Below are 24,227 nucleotides of genomic sequence, written 5' to 3' on the forward strand. Positions count from 1 at the left end.
CCAAGATTACTTCATCCCTTACAAATCCCATCACACTGATCCAGATGGTATGATCAGGCTTTATACAATGGACTTACTACTTTTGTATCTCTGCTGATCAGTGTCCTTTTCATTATTGCAGCAATCCTTTCACAATGTTCCCTAAACTTCAATTTCCATCAACCATCACCCCAAGATCATTTGTCCTCTAGTATAGTTCTACCAGTAGAGTATGCAAACCCAACAGTAGATACCAGGTTTTGAGACCTCACATTGAGTTGCATTGAAGTGATATTCCCATTTTCTCACTTATCCAGCTTATTCAAATTCTCCTAATGGATTAATAGATCAGAATATCAACATTATTCTTAATAACTCTTCCAAATTGCACATTGTCTGCAAACAGCTAAATATATCCCCATAATCTAGAAATAATATCATAAACATAAAGCTTAAACAGCAGAGATCCTAGTTATGAGTCCTTGAAACCCAACTTATCTTCTCTTCCCCTATACATGACAGACAGCCAATTTCCAATTGCTGCTGTTAAGTATTTAACTAGCACCTATGCACTGCTGATTTTTTACCATTCCAATCCTTCCATCCACGGAACTGCTCCCATCTAATTTCTAAGTTTATTTTAGTCACCTATGCTTGATAATTTCAGATAAATTCCCTTATCCTTGGTATTTCTGTGTCTGTTCATCATCTAAGTCAAAACTATGTAGCTCCTCTCACCAACTAGGGAAGGGGGGGGTGGAAGGATGTCATCTCAGTTACAATCAGATTTTTTGATGGTAGGACTATGCTATATAGCCTTATGCTTCAGCTGCTTAGCTGAGGCCATTATTATGAATAACATCTGACCTCCATGGAGTCCGAAACTCATCGTGGGAGGTACACACTATCACGCACAATGCTCATCCAAATGTGCCTTAAACTGATTCAGTGTGTCTACATTCACAACACGCTCAGGCAATGCATTCCACTCATCCACCACTCTTCATGCAAAGAACCTCTCCTCACTGCTCTGTTCACATCCTCCTTATACAATTTCCAGCACTGGCCTCTTGTTGTACACCCCTCTCCCATGCTATGAAAAGTCTCCTCTATGCCAACCTGATAACAACCCCTTACTAGCTTATATGCCTCAATCATATATATCCTCACCCCTCCTATTCACAAGGCTTTACAATTTACATTCTCCAATCTGTCCTCGTACTCCATATTCCAAAAATCACTGACTACTTTTGTGAATCTTCTCTGGACCCTTTCTAACATATCCTCATCACCTATCATCCAGCTTATTCAAATTCTCCTAATGGCTCAGAACATCAATTTTTCTTAATAACTCTTCTAAATTTCACAATGTCTGCAAACAGCTGAATATATCCCCTTAATTCAGAGATAATATCATAAATATAAAGCTTAAAGAGCAGAGATCCCAGTATGGTTCCTTGGAACCCAACTTATAACCCTCATTCTCCTTGATACACTTCCCGTGTACATGACAGACAGCTGAGTATATTATGTCTGCTTTTTGTGTTTCCTATTTGGTTTAGTTTGCAGAATGGAAAAAAAAAAAAGAACTGATTTTTTTGGATCGAAAACTGGTACCTCACCTGCATTTTATGGAAATACGCTAATGAACAGACAGCACCTCCATAACATGGTTGTTTAACAAGAGTCTTGCAACTTGAAGAATATTGAAAAAATCAGTGAGGAATAGAAAAAGGGAAAAAAAAGGTAAAATAGTCCTGTTGCATAACAATGGTGCATTTCTGCACTTGTAGTTAAAATTTTGGAAAATTTGTTATAGGCTCATATATGACTGAATAGATTTGAGTGTGATTTATAAGGACTTGGATGTCCTTATAAATCACACTCAAATCTGTTCAGTTTTTTTTTTTTCCTTAGGAATTTGTCCACCCACTGAGAGACAATTACTTGAGGCAGCATGTGATGGAGAGGGGACTCAGAGTATGAGATTGTTGGATCTGGTTATATGATAAAGGAATGATCTTGTTTTGGTAAACTAGCTACGATTTATAATGAAATACCTAGAATGGTTGATAAATGGATTGCATATGTTATTATTATTATTACATGACACCTCCAGGGAGTCCAAAGACTCATTGAGGGAGGGCACCTACTCTACAACTCTGTCTCCACCACTCAATCCACCAACTATAACGAACTCCAGCTACACCAATGCCATCTACCACCCACCACCACCACTACTAGTATTTTTACAGATAATCGCAAACATCCATGCCCACAGTGGGATTCGTACCCACAGCCTTTTGGCTGGAGAGTGGATACGCTAACCACTCGGCCAACCAGGCCAGCTTTTTTACTGTTCTGTTTTCTACGAAAAATGACTACAGAAGGATGACATTAACTAGTGCTGATGGTAGCAAGCTGACAAAAGCAAATTGAATACTTGAGTTACTGAGTGGCCAATTCGCAAGTATCTTCATCCATGCAGAAGGAAATGATGTGAGAATAGAGGTTGATGAATGTAGTTCCATTATGGAGGTTGATGAATATATTTCCATTATATAGAAGTTGAGGAAAAATAGCTTCATTACATAAAAGAACTATTTTTGTCTTTAGTTTTCAATAATATTTTTAAGTAATCAGCTAGTAAATTGAAGCAGTTTATCTGATGAATATCATAGTTGTTAGTGAGAGAGCATTGTCTAGTAAGAGGAAGAGTTAATATGGATTCTGCAATATACTGTTCTGTCTTTTGTTAATCATAAGGTATCCAAACTAAAGGAAGTTATTCAATGTGGTGATTAAGTCAGTGGTGTAGCTAGGGGTGCGGAGGGGATGGTCCTCCCGGGCGGTACTTTGAACCTTTTTGAATTTTTGCAGTTAATTCTAAAATACAGTCTCGAGAACTCATTTCCAAATATTGTAATACTACTGCAAATTTTCTTCACAATTGCTGTAAGTGTTGTGAGAGGAGTTTTTCTAAATAAAATAGATTAAGAATTACCTACATTACTATAAAATAGACTTTGCCATTGTCATTGACAATTTTGCTAACATAAACTTTAACTTCAACACTTTAAAATGTTGAAGTTAAAGTTTTACTTCAAAAATATACATAGTGTTTTAATTTATTTCCCTATACGTCGTTTTGATTTTTTGTAGTATTTTTGGTGTGTGTTGAGAGAGGTGGCGAACTCAGGGACCATCTCAGGTGGTAAGAGCTCTGGCTACACCACTGGATTAACTTGCTTAAAGACCACACTGTGCACCTGTAGTTTTATCCCATCAAGAAACTTCGAAAGGGATATAAAGGCAATTCACAAAGATAAGATCAAGACTTTGAAATGTAGGCTGTGAGGACAGAACAGATTCAGAAAATGCAACTTACAGACTTTGGTAGGTAGGAGGAATTGGGATGATATTGTTGAATTGCCTTAGTTCTTGAGAAGAGTTCACATGACAGGAAGGAAATGGAATTTATACACCTATTGAGAGACAGTTTCTTGAGGTAGCATGTGATGGAGGTGACTCAGTGTATGAAAGTGTTGGATCTTGTTGTAGAATCAGATGAGCTATTCTTAACCAAGGTGGCTGCATTTTTCTGTTGGGAAAAGTGATCATGCATTCTTGACTTGGGAGCTTGCAAGACATAATTTTTAGTAAAGAAGGGGTATATATGAAACTACAACGCAGGTGATTGTGACACGCTTAGGAGTCGGTTTGAAGCAGTGCCATGATATAAGAATCTGCAAAGAAGGATGTTAGCAGTGCATTGGTGATAGTCAAGGGATATCTGAAGGAAGCAATATCAGACTGTATATCCATGGTCAGGATGATAAATCAGATAGGAGTTGGATGGATGAATAGTCTTGTTAAGCAGGAGCTACCAAAAAAGAAGCTGACCAGGCAAAGCCAATCCCAAATAGTTCTTTTGTTATGTGACAAGGAAAAGGAAAAATGACTATGGAAGGATAACATTAACTAGTGCTGATGGTAGCAAGGTGACAACAGCAGATTGAATACTTGAGTTACTGAGTGGCAACTTTGCAAGTATCTGTCATCCAAGCAGCAGGAAATGATGTGAGAATAGAGGTTGATGGATGTAGTTCTGTTATGGAGGTTGAAGAATATATTTCCATTATACAGAAGTTGAGGAAAAATAGCTCCATCATAAAGCAACTATTTTGTCCTTTGCAATTATTTGATATCTTGTGAGTGGTAAAAGTACTGGACATCTTGGTATGGACAGAATTCGGGAGCGGGTGGAAAAAAATCTGGGAGCAGCATGGCTTTGTGAAGGGTTGGTCGTGCCTTAGTAATTTACCAACTTTTTATATTAGAGTGACATTTGATACTGCTGGATTTTGCAAAGGCATTTGACTGGATACCACATGGAATTCTGTAATGGAAACTGGAACAAATGGGGATGGATACGAAACTGGTTATATGGATATGAGGGTGGCTGATTGAAGATCCAAAAAGTTGTATATTTAGGAACAGAATCCATGAGCACACAGGTGACTGGTGATGTGCCACAAGACTCTGTACTTGAATAACTACTGTTTAATTTGTACATAAATTTTATGGGGGATGGTTTGGAAGGAAATATTCAGTTGTTTGCTGCTGATGCAAAATTGGGTAGGGTAATAGTTAATCAAGGAGATGTAGAGAGTTTGCAGGTTGACTTAAATATGTTGACATTTTTGTCAAAAGATAATGAATACTAGTTTAATGTGGAAAAGTATAAAGTTATGTACTTCAAGTTCAGTTATGCACCTTAAGGTCATTCTTGAAGTTTTGAGGGCATATTGCTAAGGTGCCCAAGGTAACTCAAAGGATTACTTGGTTATCAAAAAGAACACACTAACAAACAAATAAGGAAGTTATAATTCCTGTTCATAAGGCCTTCATACATCCATATCTGTATTACTGTGCTCAGGTCTGGTTATATGAGTTTCTTGGGGATGAGTAAGTGCTGGAGGGGGGATCCAGAGCTGAATGACCAACATAGTGAGAGTCTTTGGGATGCTTCCTATGATGACAGACCAAAGATTTGTGGTTTGCAAAAGTTGGTTGATATAAAAAATTTTTTATTTTATTTATTTATTTATTTTTTATCACTAGAGGTCAGGTTAGGGAAAAGGATTAATTAACTACGTAGATTTAGTTTACTGGTATACAGGGCTAGAGCATGTAGCTTGATTCCTTATACACTTGTATCCTTCCGATGATGACCTTGATACAGAGGTCGAAATGTCAAGTTTTATTTTATTAGTAATTAATAAAATAATCTGTTCAATATGTGTGTTTTTGTGTCCCTAAATTTATAAATATGAATGCTGATCACCATGTAACCTTAAAAGAAAGAAAGATCTTCATCAGTTTCTCCAAGCATAATCTCATCACTATAATATTGTGTTGGAAATCATATCACATCACAGTGGTGCATAATTTTACACTTATTAACATTGAATTGCCAGCTATTATCATTTGCCCAAAGTTCCAGTATGTTCAAGTGATTCTGTAAGTGCTACACATCATGATTAGCATCATCAGAAAACAATTGAACATCTCCTGTCAGGTTCTTCCCAATATCATTGATGTATAGATTGAACAACAATGGCCTAAGAACTGATCTTTGGAGTTCACTACTGTTCACCCTAAATCTGGCAGATTAATACCCCCCCCCCCCCATTCTATATACTCTTTTGTGATACCTGTCCATCAGTCACCTGCTTATCCAAGTCAGTTATTTATATTACAATCCTATATCCTCTAATTTATTCAACAGCCTTCTTATGTGGTTTCCTGTCAAATTCTTTAGCAACATCCTACAATACCATAGTGTGTCCATTCCTTTTATCCAACTCAGCCATACTATTGTTATAAAATATGAGCAAATTGCTCAGGTAATAACCCCTCTTTAGAAAATCCACCCTACAAAGTATAGCTTGTTCTGTCAACTCATTTCTGTATGTGAGTTCATATCAACTTCTCTAGAATCTTCACCATCACTCCAGAGATACTAATAGGGCACTCAGGTACAAATGTTATGTTAAAAATTGATGTGTCTAACTATACGTCAATTTTTAACACAACATTTATACAAAAGGGACTATTATACATTCTTTCCTTACTGCAAGATTATTGTTGAGCTGAGACTCAAATTATGCAAGATCAATGGCCTAAACCAATTCAGCTGAATTGGTTTAGGTTTAGCATACATGCTGATATCCCATCTGGCTCCATTGCTAAATTCTTATTCAGATTATGCACCAATTCTATAAATTCATGCTCTTGTACTTCTATCCCTTCATCAAATGTAGTGTCAGCACTGTGTGTCATGTTCCATAACAACAGGTTAACAGATCTTAGAAAAGAGAGTCTTTATTATTTGACCAATTGCATCTGCTTCTGACAGGCATATTGTCTGCATTCAGTAAAGTTATTATTATCATTCTAAGATCCCATGGAGTCAAAGGCTCATCTAGAAGGTCCTTTTGTCACTCACTCACTCACTCACTCACTCACTCACACACACACACACACACACACACACACACACACACACACACACACACACACACACACACAGCTCATCATACCTTGCCTTAAACACATTCAAATTCTCTGCAAACACCACACTCCCAGGCAAGACATTCCAACTCTGCATGCAAAAAATCTGCTTCTCACTCCCTTGTTCACACCCTCCTTATACAGCCTCCAGGGATGACCTCTTGTTCTTCCCTGATCCCTCTCCCATGTTATGGTAAACCTTTTCAACATTAATCCTATAACAACCCCTTACTAACTTGTACATCTCTATCATATCAACCCTCTTCCTCTTATCCACTAGACTGTAAATTGCATCTTCTCAACCTTTCCTCATATTCACCATTCCAGAAATCAGAAACTACCTTAGTCTCTGGACCTCTCCAACATCTCCTTATCCTTTTGAAAACCAGGTGACCAAATCTGTGCGCAGTAGTCCATATGTGGTCTGACACCTTCAAGGAGTCCAAGGACTCATTGCAGGACACTCTACTCTTCTCCACTACATAACATCTCACAGTCTCCCCTACTACTAAATTCTCCAAATACAACAACAACACTACTACCACCACCACCACCACTACTATCATTAATACCATCTGCTGCCCATTGTCACCAAGTATTTTTTGTCTGTCAATTGTTTGTATGTGGGATGAAAATCCCAAGTTTCCAGGAGAAAAAGTTCTGCTACCTCTGTATGAGATCAGCTAACTCTCCTCCAACTGAAAAAGCCCATATAAAGATTCCTTTAATCACAACAAGAATCGAACTTAGGCTTTTCCAATCGAAGGCGGCACTGTACCTATGTTCTTCCAATTGTACTGTGACGGCAATATTATTCTTTCCTTTATTTCAGCATAACAGTAAAATTCTTTTGGTTTCCTTTAGCCTAGGCAGCCTGTTTCTTTTCTTACTCCAACTTTACTTTCTGTGTAATGCCTGTAACTTGTCAAGCCTACACTTCATATATTTCATAACACCTTTCATTTTCTCATGATACTCCTTCCGCATCATCTTCTTCCTATGCATCTCTTGCTTAATAAGTTTACATATCTATTTGATGTCTATTCTGTTCATTCTTCGAATTCTAGGGGATACATTCTAAGCATCCATGCACTGCTGATAACATAGGACCAAACACAGTATTCTCTTGAAAAGATAATTTCCAGGTTTGTAGCTCAGCATGTGACCTGTCCTAATTGGAATATCCATATACTTACTTACTTTCCAAGTAAGTATTACATCATCACTATTACCAACTGGTAAGCAATCACCTTAGCTGAGACCCTTTCTGACTTGATCATATCTAATGCTCTCTGATCTCAAGTGTTCTTTCTTCTTTTTCTGCTTGAGAAAGTTTTATTGCAACAGCTCAATAAATTCTCTTTCATTTTTATGACGAATTTTTTCAACTACCCAATTGCTATTTAGACAACTTATATGTATATTGTTATACTCATATATGATAACTTGGGTAATCAACTTACTTCTGCGAAACTGCTCCGCACCATAGTCATGAAGTTATTTCACGTGAAAACTTTGTTTGCTTACACTTGGATAAAGGATGAAACTAAAAAAATAATTTCTTGGTATCTTTAATTTATTGTATAACCAAGCGAAAAACTTTCATCTATCTCTAATCTAGAGTGTTTTAAAATTCATTTGACTCTCAAGACATTTTCCAAGATTCTTATTTTTAGTTTTCATCATCATCATCATCATCATCAAATTCCTGCCATGTACCCTCAAGGGGTGTACAGGATATGACAGTACTACATGAAAAAATTACATCATTACTAACTTCCTATCTACAATTTTCCTCCAAATCAGTCTGTTACTTGTCAAGACTCCAACATTATCAGATCTTATATTTCTATCGTCTAAGGCACTTTGTACCGTATCAATCCACCTATATCTTGGTCTTCCTCTGGGTCGTTTTCCTGCCAACCTGGCAGAGAACACTTGTTTTGCTAATCTTTCCTCTCCCATTCTATTTAAGTGACCATACCATCTGAGATTAGCTCTGCTAACGCATTCCTGGATGCTGACAATGTCAAGTTCTTTCCTAATATCCTCATTTTTAATATGATATTGCCATTGATGCCATCTGTTCACGCCTCTAATCTTTCTCAGGACTCTCATATCTGCGGTCTCTAGTCTTTGGTCAAGTGTTTTACTTCTGACCCAGCTCTCAGATCCATAAGTTAAAATTGGTTTGAACACAGTTTTGTATACAGCTAATTTAGTGTTCCGACTAATTTCTTTCTTATTCCATATGAATTTATTCAATTGACTTCCCACGATACCAGCTTTGCTGATTCTGTTGTCTATTTCTATATTTAGTTTACCATCTTCAGTAAAAATTGTGCCCAAGTAGCTAAAATGTTTTACTTGTTCCACAGGTTCTCCATTCACAACACAGTTGACATTTTCAATGATTCTGCCTATTTTCATTGTCTTTGTCTTTTTATTGCTAACCTTCATACCATATCTATTACAACAGCTATTCAATTTAGTCAGAGAATCTTGCAGACTTGTAGCGGATTTATTTAGAAGTATAACATCATCCGCATAAAGCAAAGAGCTGACATTAACATCTCCAATTTTGATATCAGGTTTAATACCACATTCCTTCATAATGTGATCCATATAGATAATGAATAACAGAGGGGATAATGTACATCCTTGTCTCACACCAGATTTAACATTAAACCATCTTCCTGTACTTCCTTCAATTCTAACTGCTGACTCACAACTCAAATACAGACTAAGTATTGCTTGATATAATGCCCCATTGACACCATATAACTGCAGCGTATTGAATAGCTTCTCTCTTGGCACCTTGTCATATGCCTTTTCCAAATCAACAAAACTTAAATACAGATCTTTGTTATATTCCCATGCTTTCTCGACTATTTGTCGTAAAGTGAAGATCTGATCCTGACAGCCTCTATTTGGCCTGAATCCAGCTTGTTCTTCACCAAGCTTTTCTTCCACAATTCTTCTCAACCGTTTCTCAAGTATACTTGCATAGATCTTGCCAGGAACACTCAGTAGGGAAATACCTCTGTAATTCTCACATTCAGTTTTATTTCCCTTTTTATATATGGGTACTATGAGAGCTCTACTCCAATCATCAGGAATTCGTCCCTCTGTCCAGGCTTTCTGAACTATGCAGTGCAGCCACTGTAAGACTCTTATACCACCATACTTCAGCATTTCTGGTCGAATATCATCTACTCCTGCTGCCTTTCCACATTTCAAGCCTTTGATGGCTTTTTCTACTTCAAGTATGGATATGTATTCCTGACTGCATGCCTGGTCAGTGTTTTTTATCACTGTGCTGTCATCACTGCTTGTTTCATTTAGCAGTTTTTCAAAGTAATTACTCCACACTTCAAGGATATCTTTTTCTCCTGTTTTCATTTCACCTTTATCATCTCTAATTCCTTTTACAGCACTCTTTCCTCCATTCCTAAGCTTCTTCAACAACCTCCAGAATATTTTGCCACCTTCTTGATATTTATTTTCTATATTCTTGCCAAAGTCCTCCCATGACTTTTGTTTAGTTAGTTTTACACACTGTTTAGCTTTCTTACATTTGTCTCTGTATTCTGTAAGAGTAAAAGCTGACTTATTTGCCAGGAACTTTTGATATGCTTTCTTCTTTTCCTTCACTACCTCTTTAACTTCCTGTGTCCACCAGGGAGTTCTGATTTTTTTATCTTTGCACACAACCTCACCACATGCCTCTCTGGCAGAATCAATCAATGTTTCCTTCAGAGTTTGCCACTGAATCTCCAAGGTTTGATTCCTGTTCTCAAACTCTTTCATTTTCTTTTCAATAATATTTCTGTATTTTAGTCTACAGTTTACATCTGAGAGCTGCTCAACTTTTATTCGCTTTAAAACTTTCTTACATGTTATTCTTTTCAATATGAAATTCAATTTTATCCTGCTCAAGACTAAATAGTGATCACTTCCAATTTCAAATCCTCTGTACACTCTGGTGTCCTGCACCAGGGAGAAAACATCACTATCAACAATAACATAGTCAATGAGACTTTTCTTATTCCTAGCCTCTTCTCTCCATGTGAATTTGTGCACATTTTTATGTTGGAACATGGTGTTAGTAATAACCAGTCCATGTCCTGAGCAGAAATCCAACAGATATTTGCCATTATTATTAGCTTTGCTCTTTTCTCCAAATTTTCCCAAAATATTTTTGTATGTCTCACAATCATTTCCTACTCTACTATTTAGATCCCCAACAAGGACCAACTTTTCCTTTTTCATTGTGTCAGTTGCTTTTTCTAAAGCCTCAAAAAATTCCTCCACTTCTACCTTAGTAGAGCCTTCTGTGGGACCATAGGCACAAATAAGTCTCATTGTCCAGTTCCCCATTCGGATATTTGCCCACATTACTCTACTTGAGACTGACTGCCATTCAATAAGATTAGCCTCGTATTTTGTGTTGAATACTATGGCTACTCCTTCTTTTCCTTGATTGTCATTGCCTGAATATAACATTTTGTATTTATTGCTCAGAAAGATCTCACCAGTTTTGGTCTTTTTTGTTTCAGTCACCCCTATTATGTCGATCTGGTACTTATCTAATTCCTCAGCTAGCTCCATTTCTTTGCCATTCAGGCTTCTTACGTTGATAGTACCGATCTTTAACTCTGGTGATGTTGAGTTGGGGTTTGTTTTCAGATTTGTTCCAGTAGCTGACTTTTCGCTGTTCGCCCTGGTTCCCTGGCAAAAACAACGGGGGCCTTGTTTAACCGGGCGACGCCCCAGCCGGCATGAAATTTTGTCATGTTGTACCATCATTTTTTATTTTGGTTTAACCAATAAGAATACAATTTGGTCGGCTAAATCCCAAATTGCCAGCCCATCCTCGTTCGTTCAGTATCAAAGTAGATACCCAACAGGGTGCACCACGAGAAGGTGAGGATTGGACATTAGGTCAGAAGCCCTGGTCGGTTCTCCGCATTCCTTTAAAGGCTATGTGGAGGTCTCCTCTCAGTTATACAGCTTTGACCCTTAAGCACCCCTTTTAGTTTTCAAGAAGTAAATATTTTTATGTTTGAAACTTGATTAAATATGTTATTTATACATTATAGTGGTGGGTGAGAAGTTTCACATGCAGATTGGCATAAGGTGAACAATATTAATCCTTAGAATGATAAGGATTCCTTTTATCACAATCAGTAGTCTAGAAATGTTGTGGCAATGGGCAGATGCCAAGGGTGGTAGTATCAGAAGGATGCCAGTGACAGGATATTTTATAAATTAATAAAATTGTCACACTAAAAAATAAAAAAAAAATTTAAAAATAATAAAAAAAGATGCATACATTATAAATTCCAAGGGCACAAACCTAGCTGTGCTATTGATCACTGGATTGATACACATTTGTTAATGTGTGAAATTAATTACTATCATATTATCCTATAATAATATGAATATTATTATTACGCTCTCCATGGAGTCGACAGACTCATTGTGGGATGCTCATTCAACTAACAATATATTTATCATATAGAATCTTAAAATCCATAACACTCCTTGCATTAACAAAGCATTCTGGTAATGCATTTCATTCACTGACAATTTTCCATGTAAAAAAATCTACTTCTCACACCCTTCTTCACCACACTTTTACATACTTCTGGGAATGGCCTCTGGTTCTTCCCCTCTCACCTTCTACTCTTTTTATAATCCAACCCTGGATTAATCTGTTAAAATCCTCTTACTAGCTTAAACGTCTCTATCATATCACCTCTCTTCCTCCTATCCACCAAACTCTGCAATCCACATTTCTTCGATCTCTCTTCATAGCCAGCATTCCAAACTCCTGATATTGTCTTAGTCACTCGTCTCTGGACCCACTCCAATGTCTCCACATAACATTGAAATCCAGGTGATCAGATCTGAGCACAATAATCCAAGTGCGGTCTGACCAGTGCCTTTATACCGTGGCACAACCACTTTCTTATCCTTACATGTTAGAGTACTTCATATCATAGCAGCAACATGATGTGCAACCTTTGCAACAGTAGCAATATGTCCTCTAAACTTCAGGCTACTGTCAACCATCACTCCCAAATCTCTAATCTCATCCACTCCCTGCAGTATGGCACCATCGATATTGTACACAGCCTTATATTTCTGCACTCCAAAATGCAACACCTTGCACTTATTGATATTAAAACTACAACCCAATTCTTTTGTCCAAGTAAAAAGTCTATTCAAATCTTCCTGAAGGGATTCAGCATCAGCAATGCTACTTATAATTCTTCCCAACTTTGCATCATCAGCAAATAACTGAAGATCCCCAGTCATTCTACATGATATATCGTTTACAAACAAGTTAAACAGCAGGCCCCAAGAACCATACCCTGGGACATGCCACTTGTTACCCTTCTTTTTTGAGACACTGCTCCATCATACACAAACTGCTGGTATTGTTCAGAGAGCCAATCTCTGATCCATCTAACCAATATACTATCTATTCCCATTCTCTGCAGCTTGTACACCAATTATCATGTGGTAACCTATCAAACACTTTTTCAAAGTCTCAGAATATCACTGTATATGATTCTCACTTATCTAATGCACTTTCACCTTATCATAAATTGCAAGTAAATTACTAAAACAGGACCTACCCTTTACATATTCATGCTGATCCTCATAAAGAATGCTATGTCCATCAATCCAATTCTGTATTCTATTCCTTACCAATATCTCCAACACCTTGACCACAATTGCAGTTATACAGAACTGGCCTATAGTTGGAGACTTCTGTCTTGGAACCATGCTTGTGGAGTGGTACTATTTTGTCTTCTTTCCACTCCTTAGGAACCCTACCCACTGCATGATGTTCTTTAAATAACCAGGTCAAGGGCATAACCAATTGTCATGCACATTCCTTAAGAATACGTGGTGATATGTCATCCATTCCCACACACTTATTCACATCTAACCCAACCAACATCTGATACACCACTGTTTCTTTCACTTCCAATTCTCCTAATACTTGCCTCTCTTCTATATATTGTACCAGATCATTTATACCACTATGATATATGCTGATAAAGTGCTCATTCAATAATTCCACTATATCCTTTGTGGCTGTTAGTCTGCTGCCATGACTATCCACCAATGTTAATCTGCCATAATTATTCTTCCTCTTGCCTGCCATGTAGCAGAAAAATTTCCTTGAGTTTGCCTTGGCCTGACCCGAAAATCTCCTCTCATACTGCACCTTTTCTTTCTTTATCATGCTCTTCAACTTTCTAGCTTGCACTTTTTACTCTTCATGGATCTGATACACCACCTGTCTTGTACCTCCTCAACATTTTGTTTTCAAGCTTGATTTCTCTTGATTTCGCTCTTCATCCATTTCGCTCCTACTCTATTTACTCACTTAACCCTTGGTATGCAGTCATACATTGCTTTTCAGATACTGCCTTGTGAGTTTCCATGTATTGCCAATATCTTTTCTGCTCAACTCATCTATCCAATGTACCGATGGTAACTAACTACAGGGTTTCCTATAATCACCTGCTTTATACTTCCACATGTATTCATTTTTGGCAGTGACCTTTTCTTGTTTCATCACTTCCAAACAAGTACCTCATGATCATATCAAATCACAGACAGATACAGTCAACTCTAACAATAGCAAACTCATAGAGGTTATAGCAAATTTGGTTTAAAATAGCATTCTGATTATGAAGCTTTGCTCAGGATCTTCAAATAGTTTGTTACAATAATTGAAATTATTCTAACTGTGAACAAGAGTCAATTGCATGATGATAATTATTGGACCGCCTCTGTAGCGCAATTGGAAGAATGATGGTACATTGTGCCCTTTGATTGGAAAAGGCCTAAGTTCGATTCTCATCGTGATGGTAGGAATCATCTTTATATGGATTTTTTCAATTGAAGGTGAGTTAGCCGATCTTTCATCCCACATACAGATAAATTGACCCTTCAGAACACACACAGTTTACAGACAAAAAAAATACTAGTGGTGGTGGGTAGTAGATGGTGTTGATGTAGAGATGGTAGAGATTCGGTGTAGTGGTGGAGATGGAAAGTTGTAGAGTAAGTGTCCTCCCTCGATGAGTCTTTGGACTCCTTGGAGGTGTCACGAAATAATAATAATAATAAAACATTATTCAGTCTGTTTCATATTACTGTTATTTCTTTTAATCTCTCTCTCTCTCAACTAGGTCTGATCATCCGAAGACTATTGGTAGATTATGCTCATCATGCAAATCTAAAAGTAGATAGTAAGTATATGGCAGCTTAGTTATGATTGTTTTAAAATTGAAAATTATCATTATTGTTGTTGTTGTTGTTGTGTGGGATTCCCCAGTTTTCATCATCCATCCCTTAGGACTGGTTGAGCACTCCTAATGAGGGATTTTAAGTATATATTTTTGACTGTAGATCCGTGTGTTCACAGGCTGGTTTGCCTGTTCTGAGGGATCATTAACCTGAGTTTCAAGGTGAAAAAAAACCTCTACCTCCATATGAGACCCACTCACTCACCTTTAGTCAAAAGAGACTAAAGGTGAGTGAGTTATTAATAATAATAATAATATTAATTATTATTATTAATTAAAAAGGGCTTTGTCTAAACCAACCGAGCTATGGAGGCTCTACTACTATTATTATTATTTATTAATAATAAAGGAAAACACCACGTGTACACACACACACACACACACATAGTAATAAACTAAGATCCCACTTTCTTCACAAAATGCCTGTTCTAGCTTAGAAGAAAATGCAATTCAATTGCAACACTATGCATGATCTTATTAACACAGTAACAGCCAGCTGACATTATCTCAATAGATATTATCTATATAACATTGTCCTTATTTAATTACACTTCTTAACTATTGTGTTTTTTTTTTTTTTATGACAATGAATTTTATTCCTGTCTATGTATATTTCTCTCCCTTTGTGTATGTCATATCATTTTGATTTTGTTTTCTTTCTTAGTTCATCTAAAATTTGTCAGTACTGTTTTGTTTACTTAACCTCTTAACATACAAAGATATCTGTGACACGTCTTTTGTTTATTGCATCAAAATTTATTTTGAATTTTGGTTTCACATATAAATACAACCGAATATAGACGCTAGACAATCTTGTGCCTATTTCCTTTCAGCCGAGAAAAGTCGCCAACGGCGTGTATCGGCTATTTCGTTTGTGTTTGCACAAATTCTTCATTATTTTTCAAATAATGATGAATTTGATCCAGCAAATCACCTCGCCCAAAAAATTGGCAGAAAAACGACCGCTTTCTGATTTTTAATTGGTACGTTAAGGGGTTAATTTTATGTCTCTGTAGTCTCAAGTTATGTATTCTTTCTTTTGTTTTTTATTTTTTCCTCTTTTTTTCCTCATTTTTTTCTTCTTCATTTTCTTTTCTTCTCACTCTATTTTCTTATAAGCTTATAGCCATGAATTTTGGCATATTTTTGTTCCTGTAATTTCTGTAGATATGACTTACAGCTGGGTACTAAATAAAAATATATTGCAATCAGTAAGTGTGTGTGTGTGTGTGAGACACCTTTATAGACTCCTAGGGCTCATCACAGGAAGGCACTATATATCACACAACTGACCATCTACTGCTCACTAATAAAACACCAACCACACATTGTGTCATCTGCTGCCATCTGTTATTTGAATGAGTTCTGTAACCAGTTGGTCTGTATGCAGGATGAAAAACCTATAGTTTCTGAGAGAAGAAGCCCTGCTACTTATATATAAGATTGACGAACTCACCTTCAGTTGAAAACCTATAAAAAGTCCATTCTGCCCATCATGACAAGAGTTGAATTCAAATCTTTTCCATTGAAATGCACATTGTCTGGGATATGCTTTTAAGTGGCTATAGAGGCATTTAAATTACTTATATTATTTATATTTAGATGGTAGGTGATTTTTATCACTTGGTATGAGACTGCCATCCTGCTTAGTAGAATATTGAAAAACCTTGAATTGAGAAACCTTGAAACTGTTGTATCACATATATATATATATATATATATATGCTACAATGAATTTTTAATTATGTCATACTTGGCTGTATGACATAATTAAAGAAATATATTATTATTATGATGATTTGGTAACCTCCATGGAGTCAACAGACTCATTGTGGGAGGCCCACTCAACCAGCACTACCTGCACTCACAACACACTCAAGTAATAATAAATTTAGTTTAATCCTTTATCCCAGTGATAGCAAACAAAGTTTGTGCCTGAAAATATCTTCAGGACTGAATATAGTGTTGTACTATCTTATCTGGGTAAGCAGTGCAACACCACGGCAACTCGTACCAAAGGTGGAGCAAGCTACAAACACTCCTATCCCAGCATCTCCCATAATGCAAAACACATCTCCTTGTGGATATGTATACTGTTATGCATTAAGGGATTGGCCACTACCCAGACTAGTTTCGACCTTTATTGAGGTCTCTTCAGTGGGAGCCTGGCCCAGAGTTGAGTTGGAGATACCAGGCAGAAGCAGTAGCGAGGTCATCTTTACCTATAGAAGTTGCCAAAAGTTTACCACCTTTTTTTATTAAATTACTCTGGATTTAGAGAAAGATGTTGAAAATTTATTTTTCACTAGGTTAGACTATAATAAATTTAGTTTAATCCTTTATCCCAGTGAGAGCAAACAAAGTTTGCACCTGAAAATATCTTCAGGACTGAATATAGTGTTGTACTATCTTACCTGGGTAAGTAGTGCAACACCAGGGCAACTCGTAGCAAAGGTGGAGCAAGATACCAACACTCCTATCCCAGCATCTCGGGCATTTCAACATCTTTCTCTAAATCCAGAGTAATTTAATAAAAAAAGGTGGTAAACCTTTTGGCAACTTCTATTGGTAAAGATGACCTTGCTTCTGCCTGGTATCTCCAACTCTGGGCCTGGCTCCCACTGAAGAGACCTCAATAAAGGTCGAAACTAGTCTGGGTAGTGGCCAATCCCTTAACCTCCCAACCGGCTGGTGTGCATGATATAGTCAGCTCTCCCTAGCTTTTTTCATGGATCAAAACTTCGTCGGCATTCTGCCTTTTATCATGCCATTACCTTTTTTTATTATTATTATTATTATTGTTCTGGGCAACTCCAAGGAGTTGATAGACTCATCGAGGGAGGCCCTAACATCATGTCAAGAACAACTATTCGACATTGACACAGTATCTATCATACCTTGCCTTGAACTCATTCACGGTCGTAGCACCCACAACAGACTCTGGAAGCTTATTCCACTCATTCACCACTCTCCAAGTAAAAAACCTAGCTCTAACACCCTTGTCAACTGTGCTCTTGCCCAGCTTCCATGCATGGCCCCTAGTCCTCCCACCACCAGTCATATTTTCAAAAAATATCTTCTGGATCAATCTTATAGAACCCCTTCAGTAATTTGAATGTCTCAATCATATCACCCCTTCTTCGCCTATCATGCAATCTCTGCAACCCACAAATCTTCAACCTATTCTCATAAGGTTCATTCCACAGACCTGCTATCATCTTGGTCACTTGTCTCTGGATCCTCTCCACTTCCTCCCCATCACGAAGAAACCCTGGTGCCCATAACTGGGCACAGTAGTCCAGATGGGGTCTTATCAAGGCTCGATACAGAGGAACAACAACTTGTTTGTCTCTGCATGTTAAAGTATTTTTCAGAAGCCAAATGATTTCATGAGCTGATTTAGTCACTTTTGCAATGTGCCCCCTAAACTTCAATTCCCTATCCTCCAATACTTCCAAATCCCTGGCCTCATCAATCTCCTGGAGTACGGTTCCACCAATGTGATATACTACTGCTATTCTTTTCATCCCAAAGTGCATAACCTTACACTTTGCCACATTAAATTGACATCCATTTTTCCTAGCCCAGTCCTCCAAACTATCCAAATCATCCTGTAAAATTTTGACATCCAGTGCACTCACAATTGCTCTACCCAACTTTGCATCATCAGCAAACAAGTGAACACTTCCTCTCACATCCTTTCCTATAACATTGATGAACAAATTGAAAAGCAGTGGTCCAAGAACAGAGCCCTGCAGCACACCACTAGTCACAAGCCGTCTTTTAGACTCTACTCCTGAATAAACCACTCTCTGGTATCTCTCCTTCAACCACCCTCCTATCCATCTCACCAACCCTATATCTATCCCCATCTGCTCCAGTTTACTGATTAGGGTTCCATGTGGTATCCTGTCAGAGGCCTTGGCAAGGTCCAGTAGTATCACTGTAAACCCATTACCCCTATCCAGTTCAGCCGTCACTGTGTTATAAAACGTGAGCAAGTTACTGAGGCATGATCTACCCTTCACAAAACCATGTTTTCCCACATACAATAACCCATTTTCATCTATCCAATCCTGTATTCTTTTCTTGAATAATTTCTCTAAGACCTTGACAATGATTCCTGATATGCTAATCGGTCGTAATTTACAACAGCAGTCTTAGAACCACCTTTATGCAGTGGAACTATTTTCCCCTCTTTCCACCCCCCCTCGGGACTAACCCAGACCCGAGACTCAAATTAAACAAAATGGTCAAGGGTACTGACAATTCTTTAGCTGCTTCTCGTACGACATGAGCTGGTACCTTCCTCCGCCGTTAATCTCATTACGGCTATTCTATAGCCATTAGTGGATTAACTGTTACTGAGTGACCTCTGTGTTCCCCTGTCTTTACGTCTATTGTGTTGCTTAGAATTTCATTTACTGTCCTAAGTTATTTGACCTTTTTTGCCTGTAAAATGATTTATTGTGTCTCTTCCCAAAAATTGAAACGAATTTCACATATGCAAAAAAAATCAATCCTGAAATGACCACTGATCAGCTTTTGCAATGAATCTATTTAGTGATAGTAAATTTGGTGTATTTTATTCTACAAATCAGTGCACCGGAAAAGTTGCACTGATTGTTCTTTCACTTTGCATATAATAATTGAATAATTTTTTTTCGAATTTCAGAATTTTCAAATGTTTGTTTGAAAATATTATGTCAAATATTTATATTTTTAAATAATATTTATTGAAATAAATATGTCCTTTTGCTTTCATTTCTAGCCAAATATCATTATATGGATCATCACATTTCAGTTTTAGAAACGATTTTTTGTTATTCATAAAGACAAAATAAAAAAAAAATGTTAAAATGCTAAATTGCATTACTCGGTTTCCGATTGTGTCTTTTTGGTATCAAAAATTTATATCCAATGATATTTTAGCAGTGATTCTTCGCCTTCGTCTTTTATTTATTTATTTATTTATTTGTATTATGCATATTACGATAATATCTAATGCATATCCTCGTAGATATGTTGAAAATATGTGAAAAATATCATATACGGAATGATTCAAAATTTTTGCTCATTTTGAAGATTTTCTAATGCTTTCTCCCCCCCCCCCTCCTTATCCTCTCCTGGAACTCAATTGCATAACTATTCTAAATTTCTATACAGGTTTAAAAGCTTTTCTAGACAGCATTCAAAATCAATTACTTCATTTTACCATTTTGATAAAAGATATACAGCAATCATCAGATTGTACCATGAAGCTTCTAATGCTGTTCTATTTATTTGCAATCTAAAACCAGCTGTTCTACTGTCCGCTGAAATTATGTGAAATTTTAGAAATAATATGCTATATTTTCACCGTGCAAAATTGTTTATATGCATACCACACAAAAGAAAGTTCAGTAGTATTATTTTTGTTTGTTTTTGTTTAAAAAATCTAAATATTACTTCTGCTGCTGGAAGCTATTTCTGAAATAATCTACGTCTTATAAATACTTGGTAATATCCTCTTAGCTGGAGGAAAAGTTGAAGGCTTATTACTCTCAGTGCTATTGAGAAAAAAGGGGAGAACACTAAAGTGCCTCAGGCTGTAGTGCAGAATATGTCAAGAATGTTTTGTTTCCTTTTCGATTGTTGATTACCTATATCCTAACAGAAATACTGACATTTCGTTCTACATTATTTATGCAAAAATAATTGCTTAATTTATAATGATCAGTTTCACTTTTATTATCAAAAATTAGAAATTAAATCATACAATTATCTTGAAAAAGAGGATTTGAATTATTTTCAAAGAAAAGGTGCATATGCATTTCATAATCTTCTTTTTTTGGGGGTGGGGAGTATAGACCTAATCAATCTGTGGATATTTCAGATAATTTATTTCATAAATCATTTGCAAGACAGCTGTTACAAACATAAATCACTCAGGGAACATACCCATGCATTTTAGTCTAAAATAGTAGCAAAGGTTCAGTTACTTTAGATATGTAATCTAGAAGAAAATGTTGTCTGCTGAGATTAGATGAATAATTTTTCTGACATGATTTCTCTATTCGTTATAATGTAACCAATTTCCAGATTTTTTTCCTCATGCAGACTCCATGTTATATGCAGTGATTTCTTCTTTGTACTACAAGAAAAAAAAAATCAGATAACAGAAGAAAAATATGTAGTATTTTCTTTTCCACTGGCTGAATTTACAATGTTTTTTCTTTGTGTTTTGAAGAGAAAGTGCAAATGACTTTTTTCTTACTATTTTTGCCATTATAACATCTTATATAATTATAAGAGTTACATTTTACCATTTTTCTCCCACACGAGAAACAGAAATAAGGTAGTAATAATATTGTTGATTATATCAAACTTCATTGTAGCAGAAATTTTTATTACAAAACTTTGTAATATATATATATATATATCTCCGAAACAAGAAATTTGGAACCCATATCACATCAGCGTTGAGTGTTGGCAAGGTGAAAATGATCCCGTTATTATTTATATATTTCATTTATTAACTGGGGGGGGGGGATATGCCCAATCCCCCGTGTTCCGGTCTAATAGGCCAGTTCTCCTTCAATTGTGATAACTCGAAAGGGGGTTCCGCCCCTGAATTCTGATGACTCGAATTTTGAAGACTCGACACTCAGGGTAGCCTCTGAGTTTCAAAACGTTTCGAAAAACATGACATAAAAAGGCTTATCATTTTATATATATATAGGGTAGATTTTATTTCATTATTTTTTATTGTTTTGGTGAAATAATTTACCTTTCCAGTTCCAGAGGTACTGGAAAGAGTATTCCAGTTCCTCATATTTTATTCCTTCGAAAATATCATTCTGTGTCATAAAAAGAACTTAAAAATTCGCCTTCAAGATGAAAAGGAAACAGTTCATTCAGGTATCCCTCTATCAATATTTGTAGTCCTGAAAAGGACTGTTTTGATGGCCTTGAAAACAAACATTTTTTATTTCATACTGTTCAGAATTTAAAATTCTTGAACAGTGTGGAACACCTTGAAGCAAGGGTAAACACACAAAGCAGTTTTACACTCAGGGCACCAGATTTTTGTTTCCTTTCTGATATATTTTTTATTACATACATAACATTTGCGTGCAGGTTTTTTTTTATTAGCCGTTGGTGGTAGATTTTCGGGAAAATGGTTGGAGTTAGCAGCGTTCAACCTCAGATGTCTGGCAGGATTTCCTGTTTTTCTGCTTGCTGAAGAAGGCGCATGTGCATGCAGCAATGCTTTCGCAATTTCTATTCTGTATTCTAGATATGTTATGGTAGACAAACATTTTTTCATGTGCAGGAGGAAACTGTTCCAAATAACAAAATCTAATACATGTCCAAACACTTTTTTGTAATATTTTTTATGCTGTTTCCTCATTACAGAGTAGAATGATAGCTGCTGATCGTACCTGCCGACTCCACCCATAGTGTCGTATGCACACACAGCAATGGGTTTTTCTTTCTTCAAACCATGCTTCTCCACGGATTCCATTGATGGATTGTGCAGGGAAGACAGCAGAAAAACATCTTTTTTGTCTTTCCAATGTAGTGCAAAGACTTTCCCTCGCTGATAAGCTCGGATTTCCCCCTTCAATAGCTTTCCTGAAGCCAGATCTGGAGGCATATCTCGCCTTTTTGCATTTACAGTACCATAACTATCTGTACAATGCTGTAAAAGCAAATCAGTGAGTTCAGGACACATATAGTAATTATCCATTGTAATGCAGTAACATTTCCCCAGTAAAGGGTCTCTCAATATCAGACAACATACATAAATAATATGTATATTGTCTGATTTATAATTTGCTAATTTATAATAATCACCACATAGTTTCAGTATCGAAAAATTAAAGTTATGTGGAACAATTACTAGAGGAAAATAATGAATTAAATAAAAACTACGTATGTTTCATAGCAGTTTTCGGGTGTGTGATAGTAATGCAATGGGGGGGGGTTAAACTATCAGAGGCGAAATAAAGTTCAATTCTATTGTGAAAGGAAATGAAATTTTGATATACATATTTTGAATGATAAAAATAAGCAAATGTATCGCTTACTTTAAAAATTGGAGAATAAAATATCTGAATTATGCAGAAAATATAAATTTAAATCATAACTGTTAATTTCATTTTGTAATGACCAATTATACAAGGAAATCAAGAAAGTGAAAGTACAAAGAACAGCAGATTACTATATAACATGAAGAAAAAATTTAGTAATATGATTAAAGAATATCATGTTATTCTCTATAAAGCAAAGTTGCTCAAGCATCTCCTAAAGGAGATCTGTGAAGTATTATTCGGTTTCGAAGGTTTTGTGCAAAAATAAAAATAATATAAAACTGGAACGTAGGCAGCCTGTTTTCTTTTCTTTTTTTAAAAGAATATTTCAAATAATTATCGTGAATTAATTTCTTTGAGAACAAAGAAAAACCTTTTGTCTAGTAAGCGATTAGAAAAAAATTAGTGCAAAAAAATAAAAAATTAAATTGGTTCTCCAAGGTAAGGCTTTGTTCACTTAAATATTTTTAAGTGAACAAATTATACAATCATTAAAATTGTATTGCACAATAAAAAGAGAAAACAGAAATATAAATAATTTCTCTATTTTTAGTCTATCCTATATAACTAAAATCCAGTTGACCAGTATGGAACAATGAAGTGTGTTTCTTGTTATAGGCAACTGAAAGGCAGCTACGAACGCGAGATAATCTGATTAACCATTCTCTTCAGTGTGAGAGTTTATCACACTTTCTAATGGACATGACAGTCAAATTGCACTTCTTATCCAGGTTCTTTAAACAGGTGGGCTGAAACATATCCAGATTTAGTTGGACGTCTATAGACGTCCTAGCCGTTTGGGAGGTTAATGCTTAACAGTATACATATCCACAAGGAGATGTGTTTTGCATTATGGGAGATGCTGGGATAGGAGTTTTGGTAGCTTGCTCCACCTTTGCTACGAGTTGCCCTGGTGTTGCATTACTTACCCAGGTAAGATAGTACAACACTATATTCAGTCCTGAAGATATTTTCAGGCGCAAACTTTGTTTGCTCTCACTGGGATAAAGGATTAAACTAAATTTATTATAGTCTGACCAAGTGAAAAATAAACTTTCAACATCTTTCTCTAAATCCAGAGTAATTTAACAAAAAGGTGGCACACTGTTTGGCAGCTCCTATAGGAGGAGATGACTTTGCTAATGCTTCTGCCTTGGTATCTCCAACTCTGGGCCTGGCTCCCACTGAAGAGACCTCAATAAAGGTCGAAACTAGTCTGGGTAGTGGCCAATCCCTTAATGCATAACAGTATACATATCCA

General features: G+C 36.4%; 1 protein-coding gene across 1 annotated transcript in view; it reads left to right on the plus strand.

Annotated features, from left to right (window-relative positions):
- The window catches only part of LOC150108654 (BAI1-associated protein 3-like), a 175,549-nt gene that overhangs the window by 71,133 nt on the left and 80,189 nt on the right, over positions 1-24,227 (plus strand). Inside the window, exon 5 of the mRNA XM_090390496.1 lies at positions 14,775-14,834. Within this exon, the coding sequence (XP_090246622.1) occupies positions 14,775-14,834 (60 nt within the window). The remainder of the gene's footprint in view (positions 1-14,774; positions 14,835-24,227) is intronic.

The sequence above is a fragment of the Typopeltis vanoorti genome, chromosome 3 (assembly GCF_054136105.1).
Source record: "Typopeltis vanoorti isolate ZY-2024b chromosome 3, IOZ_Tvanoo_1.0, whole genome shotgun sequence".
Lineage (NCBI taxonomy): Eukaryota > Metazoa > Arthropoda > Arachnida > Uropygi > Thelyphonidae > Typopeltis > Typopeltis vanoorti.